General features: G+C 39.3%; 1 protein-coding gene across 1 annotated transcript in view; it reads left to right on the forward strand.

The window, feature by feature from the left end:
- The first annotated feature begins 937 nt into the window (after positions 1–937).
- The window catches only part of LOC143018549 (uncharacterized), a 536,469-nt gene continuing 530,052 nt past the window's right edge, over positions 938–7,354 (forward strand). The window contains exon 1 of the mRNA XM_076174008.1: positions 938–1,491. Coding sequence (XP_076030123.1) covers positions 1,412–1,491 — 80 coding nt within the window. The 5' untranslated portion in view covers positions 938–1,411. The remainder of the gene's footprint in view (positions 1,492–7,354) is intronic.

Consider the following 7,354-nt stretch of genomic DNA (forward strand, 5'->3'; position numbering starts at 1 on the left):
TAATAATTTCTCAGCAAGGTTTGTATCACTAATCTTTTTCATATGTTTGCATTGCATTTATATTGGATGGCGGTACGAGAACTTTTTCTGAGATATCGAGGGGTACAGCCGCACGGGCACTGGAGAATCAGTTAGAAGACATGTGGGAAGAAAGTGCCCAATAGTAGAGTACATGGACAACGGACCACTTGGACGACTTGAGAAGACTGGAGAAGATGTGCAGATATGCGAAATGGATTCAAGAGAACGGAAAGAGGTATAGTACAGGGCCGACGAACATTGTGAGACATTTCAGAAGCAGTTATGGATCACCAAGTGGTCCGATGACCAGCTACATAAGTTCAAGAGACCTCTAGAATTCTAGTTAATAGATGCACGCTAGAAAATAAAATCAGAATTCTTATGACGTCAGTCAATTTTTTTTTTGCCATTCACCAGTATCCAAATCAGTATCTGATTTACATTAATTTCCTCATTATGAAATAAAACATTTTCAATGAAAAGAAATTAATACAACGACAACAGTTGTATCGTTATGGAATAAATCGTGGATCGGGTTGATGTCCGCTCACAGAAACAACCTGAATCATAACATTTAACGACCCACTGTCGCAAACTACCTTGTCCCGAGGCGCTCAGAACAACCCCTAAAGACCAGTTGACGAGCTGTTTGCATATGCGTCGTAAATTGCTGTCTTAAAGTACACGAGATGAGTTAGTCTGTTTGGTATTCTTTATTCATTTATTTCCACACCCAGAAGCCCAATTACGTGGTTTCAACAAAAGGCGCCCTTGCTCGCAGATAAGGATTTTTTTTTTCTTTTTGTGGGGCACTCCGAACCCAGAAACCCAATCACGTGACCTCGACAGGACACACCTGCATTCACACACGAAGAAGAGTTGTGTTGGGCACTGCCGCGTGCCGGGCCGAGGACTCAGCTGCGCGCGCAGCTTGCCAGAAAACGCGGGAAGAGTTGAGAACCTGAGAGCCGAGATCGTAGCCAGTTCGTGCGTGGCGCGATACAGCGAGTGGGTTCAGAGAGCCTTGTCGTTCTCCCCTCAATAGCCGGTACCCTTGGTTAGAAGCATCCAGACGCGTCTGAGATGTGACACAGGTCGAAGATAGTGGCGAGACTTAAGGAAATAGAAAAATAAATTAAAACGTTCACAGAAATAAAAACAGCAAAACGTTGCAATATTACTTGCGGGTGCTAAAACTTCAAGATCTCTCCGATATTGTCCGGATATCGTAATTAACGAACGTCAAATATTATTCCGTGCTCTATCGAATGCTTTCAGAAAGCGAGTGTCGAGTGACTCTACGATAATTTTCCTAATCAGTGCAAATACTCTTTTGGTTCAACTATTTGGCATCCCTTGGCACCATTTGTCACCACCAAGACCTGGCACCATGATCAAAGTACTCAGCCTACCAGACGCTGCCACGCAACGACGTTTGGAGCTCCCCATAAGTGAACTGGATAAATGGAGGTAAGGTAAGTACTATCATGTGTTAGAAGTGCGGTCCCAAGTTGGCCCGTTTGGAAAGCCTATTGTTTTCTTATTCAATACCACCCTTCTTGATCTAAACATAGCAAAATAAATAAACAAATCTCCCTTATATATTCAACCTAAGATGGTATGAACAGGTGGTAATAAAATAGCTTGTTGGTAATTTGTTTTGTTATGTTTAATACGAGAGGGAGAAGTCCAGATTGCCTTCAGGGACCGCTCTTCTGAAGTCACCTTTTCTATTGACCCACCCATGGCATCGTCTGGCATTATGTGGCCCTGTTGACTGTTGGACTTGATCCTTTTGAACACCAAAGGTGTTTCACCTTATTTTTTATAAAAATCACGGGCGGCAGCCAGCATAGAATTTAAAAATCTATCTAGGGAATCAAAGGGGTGTAGTCTCCTGGTGTACTTAAGGTGGTAATAACTGAACTGCTGGTTAGAAGGCAGGCTATTCAATATTGTTTACCTGCGTATATTTTCGTGCTCATGTAATCATCATTCTTGTTATTATTGCTGTTAGTTATTGTTATTGCTATTGTTTCTATTATTGTAACTTGTTTCATTATCATCATTATTATTTATTTATTTATTTATTTTTATTATTGTTATTATTATTATCGTTATTATTATTATTATTATTATTATTATTATTATCATTATTATTATTAGTAGTAGTAGTAGTAGTAGTAGTAGTAGTAGTAGTAGTAGTAATATTAGTGTGTCACTGGATACAAATATAAGATATTGTGTTACTATATACTGGATGATTTAGTTCTGTTACCACCTCTCTTGCAAAAGTAAACAGTTTCTCTGATTAGGTAAAGTTAAGTGAGGTTAGTGCGTAATGTAATTTTCATGCCCTGTATAACACCGGGCGAGCAGTGGCAGTGATTTTTCTTTTCTTTTTCAAGTTTTGAGTCTTAGGAACAGCCTTGACCGTCTCGGTCCATCTCCCATGTCGTTCACTTCATAAATGTTAACACGTGTGTGTGTGTGTGTGTGTGTGTGTGTTTGGGTTTGGGTTTGGGTTTGGTTGTGCCTTCATGCCAGCCTCTCTCCCTGTTTCGCAGTCTTTCTCTGCCTTTGTGATTCAGCCTGTCTGCTCGTCTCTTTAAGCACGCCTCGTTTGACTTCTGTTGCTTTGAGTTGTTTTTCTTTACCTTCTTGTTCTCTCTCACTTTTCACTTGGTACTCTGTCTTAACCTGCCTTACTCTATCCTAATCTGCCTATCATCAGTCCTTCCTGCCTGCCTGCCTGCCTGCCTGCCTGCCTGCTTACCTACCAACCTGTCAGCGTCATGCCTATAAATTCTTCAGAAGTGCTTGATGTATCCATTTCTTTAAACCCAAAACCTCGTTACTAATTCACAATGGAACTCGCGGACAAACATACGCCAACGATGCTGCAATGTAAACAAATAGGCTAACGCGCGGCCAGGAGACTAGTTACCGGCCCCATGGGGAGAGCACCTATACATAGAGATGATGCTGATGGTCTTTGAAAAGGACTCGAGGACCGGTACCAATTAACTATAATGGCAGACCGGAGGTTTCCAGTCAGTGAGAATGAAGCTGGCGGTAGGAATTATGATTAATCAAATTATATCATTATTAATGAAAATTAGCTTTGTTGCCGTACAGCGTCTGTCCAAAGATAATTTTTTAATCCAAGGTTAATAACGATGTCTGGAGAGTTCCTTTTCAGTAGGAGAGGTATTCCTAGCATGTTGGGTTAACTAGCCTAGCATGCTCAATTAACCGACTAGCCTGTTAAATTAACCGATCTGTTCTTATACTAACCCATCTATCATATCAACTCCTCACTGCCTGAGGGTTTCTCTTAACCCGAACAAAATTGTCTGTCGGTAGACAGAATAAAATCTATAAAGGAGTCTAATCGGTGTCCTCCCCACAAGTGCCCACGTGAAAGATACCCCCCATCCTCTCACCTTGTTTTCTGTGTCTTCTTTCATTTCTAACCTAGCGTGACCTAGCTTAACAAAGCTTAACCTAGCTTAACCTACCCTAGCCCAACATAGCCCAACCTATCCCAGCCTATCCCAACCTCTCCCAGCCTATCCCAACCTATCCCAACCTATCCCAACCTATCCCAGCCTATCCCAACCTATCCCAACCTATCCCAGCCTATCCCAACCTATCCCAGCCTATCCCAACCTATCCCAACCTATCCCAACCTATCCCAGCCTATCCCAACCTATCCCAACCTAGCTAAAGAATCATTCCCTCAGACGTGCACCTTGATCCAGTTCTCCCATTCATCCTCCTCTCCTTCGACGGTGATCCAAGTTGAGGGGTGATATTCTCCCCCTCCCCCCTAAGAGGAATAAAACCATCTGTTGTCAGAAAGACTATATACACAAGGTTGGGATGGGCTGGGCGTCTGCCAAGGAGGAGACCAAGGCTTGGAGATCGGTGAGAGCGTTGTCACTCCATGGACGTCAACACAACACAAACTCGTCTTCAATGTCATGAGTAAAATCAAGTGACATTTAACACGTGATCCACTCTGTTTACTTTATTCAGGCTAAGGATGGACGACTGTTAAATGACTCGCAATGTTAACAAAATGCCATCCATTACAAAAAAAGAAACTAGTTAGATTACCAGTTTAATTTGTTAGTTAACATAGCTTGGAGTTGAGGGCACGGGGTTGAATGAAATTGCCATTAATAGGGCGTCATTGTCACCTTTGCCTTGGGTGCTAGGGTCTTAATGCTTGTGGTGCAGGTGCGTTACTGATTGTCCTATTCTTACTGTTCAGGCTGTCGCCAGGTGATTTTAATCAGTCTAGGAGGAAAGCCTTTTTCGTGATGTATCGTTAGTTTTCATTCCGAAGTTGTAAACAGACCTGTTCTTGTTAAGGCTGTCATCTGCCGAAGTAAACTGACCTACTCTCGTTTAGACTTTTATTAATTTATTTAGATATCAACTATCTATTTATATATTTATCTATTTTGTATGCATTTCTGTATTCTTTTTATTTTTACATATATGTTTATCTATTTTGTGTGCATTTCTTTATTGACCTGTTTATTTTTTTACATATCTATTTTATTGTTATCATTATTTTTATTCATTCATTATTATTTATTCGTTTATTCTCTTACAATAATTATGCCCAGGGCTGGAACGGAACTCAGTCAGCTTAACTGTACAAGGTTAACCAGTTCTCGCTAACCTGTTTCATCCCGTGAGTAGTTAACGATGAAGCAACCAAACCCGCCTCTTGCGTAGGACGAGGAAGCAAGCAAACACACACACACACACACACACACACACACACACACACACACACACACACACACACACACACACACACACACACACACACACACACATATCCTGTTCTTTCCAGTTCTCCTTCAACTAAATAGAATCGTCTGTCGTCGGGTCAGTGGAGGTCATGTAGGTCGACATAGGTCACCGAGAGAGTAGTCCCGTCCTTTCTCTTCGGTGTAGGAGGTCAGGGGCCGCGTCTTGACTGAATAGAATCGCCAGAGGATAACTATATTAGGAAATGGTCAGTGGGGACCTTGTGGCCCTTCCCTTATGTACCGGATGATGCCTTTTGCCGTTAATCTGGCTGCCTAGGCCGTTTTCTTTGGGGTTGGAAAAGAAAGAAAATACCCACAGTTTTGCCCAATTTCCTGTCTTTCTCGAAATGTTCATTAACATATTTTCTATTTTAGATTTAATTTTTATATTATAGCACACAATATTAACATTAAATCATGGGTACTTGAACTTATTCTTCTTCATTGGTTAAGAAAAGATTAGTAAGCGTTGCGAGGTATCTTTAATTTATTATTATTGAAGAATGATCACAAAACTCGAGTTTCTTTTCAAATAATGTTCTTCAACGAATAAAGACAAATAAGATATTTTGCTTCCATTTAATATTTTTGGTTTATTTTATTGTAATATAACAAAACTTGTTTCAAATGAGGATGCCCATTTCTTGTTAAATGAAAAATATTTTACCATCATTAAATAATGAAATTTCTTGACAGTAATGTTGTTCCTTACTTCAAATAAGGAAATAAATTTATAGGAAACTTCACCATTTTAGAAATATACAGTATTTTACATTTTTCCTTCTCAGTATAATTTGAGATTTGTTTTATATTTTGCAACAATGCTATTCCTAATCTTGATTGTAAACATAATTCAGTTCCTCATTTTACCAAATGTAACCACAGTTTTAAAAACCCGGAAAACCCAGGTGGGTTGGGTTTAGATTTTTATTTTATTTGTTTATTAATTTTTATTTATTTGTATTGTATTTTCATTTATTTTTATTTATTTGTATTTATATATATATATTTTATTCATTCTTATTCATTTTCATTTATTTTCATTTATTTATTTATCTATTTTTTGCTAACCCTAGTTTTACTCATCTCTGAACTGGTGGCAATAATGATAATAGTAATTAATAGTAATGATTATAGCAATGATCATAGTAATAATGATAGTAATAATGTAATCAATAAAGATAATGATAAATTATTATAGTAATATATAAAGACATAATGATAATAATGCATAATGCAATATGGTAGTAATGATAATGATAAATATCCCGACTAAGAAATAAAGCATCTAAAACTGTAATATTAATAATTTTTATAAAAAAAACCGGCATGACATTTGCTATAACAAAATAGTTCAACTAACCACTGATTCAGAAAGATTTATAAAAATTATTACTTAACCTAAACGGGTTTAAGAAAACCTAACCGGGTTTAAGAAAACCTAAACGGGTTAGTAACACCTAAACGGGTTTAATGAAATCTAAACGGGTTTAATAAAACCTAAACGGGTTTAATAAAACCTAAACGGGTTTACTAAAACCTAAACGGGTTTACTAAAACCTAAACAGGTTTAAAAAACCTAACCGGGTTTACTAAAACCTAAACGGGTTTACTAAAACCTAAACGGGTTTAAGAAAACCTAACCTGGTTTAACTTAACCACCTGGCGCGAACCAAGATAAAAACCCAAATGGACACACTTATACAATCACTCTAAAGAATTCTGTCGCCAAATAAACATAATTTATATAAAAAGACAGAATAACCTTTTAGTATCACGAGGCAAGTGATTTATAGAAAGATATTTGTTGGGCCAGGTCGGAGTGGAAAAAGTTGCTGTCCGCGTTTTGCACCAGCGAAGGACCAGCTGAGGTCCGCCTGCCCCCAGGTGGGGCCTTGCTTGATTTGGGGACGGCGTACGTACGTGCGTGCGTGCGTTCGTACGTCCGTATACACTGAGGAACTAATCTAGAGCATGGAAGTTTGGATATCATATTTGGAACATTTGGTCTTTTCTCTCTCTTTTCATTGTGTGTGTGTGTGTGATTCACCATGGTCTTGGATCACGTGTTGGACTCGTGACCGACAGCCATTACTCTCCCGGATGAGAGCTCAGAGCTCATATATGACCGATATATGGGTAATGCTGTGGCTTTACATCCACACACACACACAATTCCCCGCCCACGAGAGTTGGAGTAACGACTCGCAGTGCAGCGATACTGAAATTATTTCAGCATTGGGAGGGATTCGAACCCTGACCGCCGTAGTGACGGCCGGGAACTCTAACCACTGCGCCATTGAATCGTGTGTGTGTGTGTGTGTGTGTGTGTGTGTGTGTGTGTGTGTGTGTGTGTGTGTTGAAATATTTCTAGGTGAAGGCGAGGTTTTTACCATAAGGATAGAAGCGTCGGTCAACTATAGACGAGAGTTTTTATTATTATCATAATTACATTTACTGTTTATTGCACACACACACACACACACACACACACACACACA

This window comes from Oratosquilla oratoria, chromosome 35, assembly GCF_046742065.1.
Source record: "Oratosquilla oratoria isolate Oo_2021 chromosome 35, ASM4674206v1, whole genome shotgun sequence".
In the NCBI taxonomy this organism is placed as follows: Eukaryota; Metazoa; Arthropoda; class Malacostraca; order Stomatopoda; family Squillidae; genus Oratosquilla; species Oratosquilla oratoria.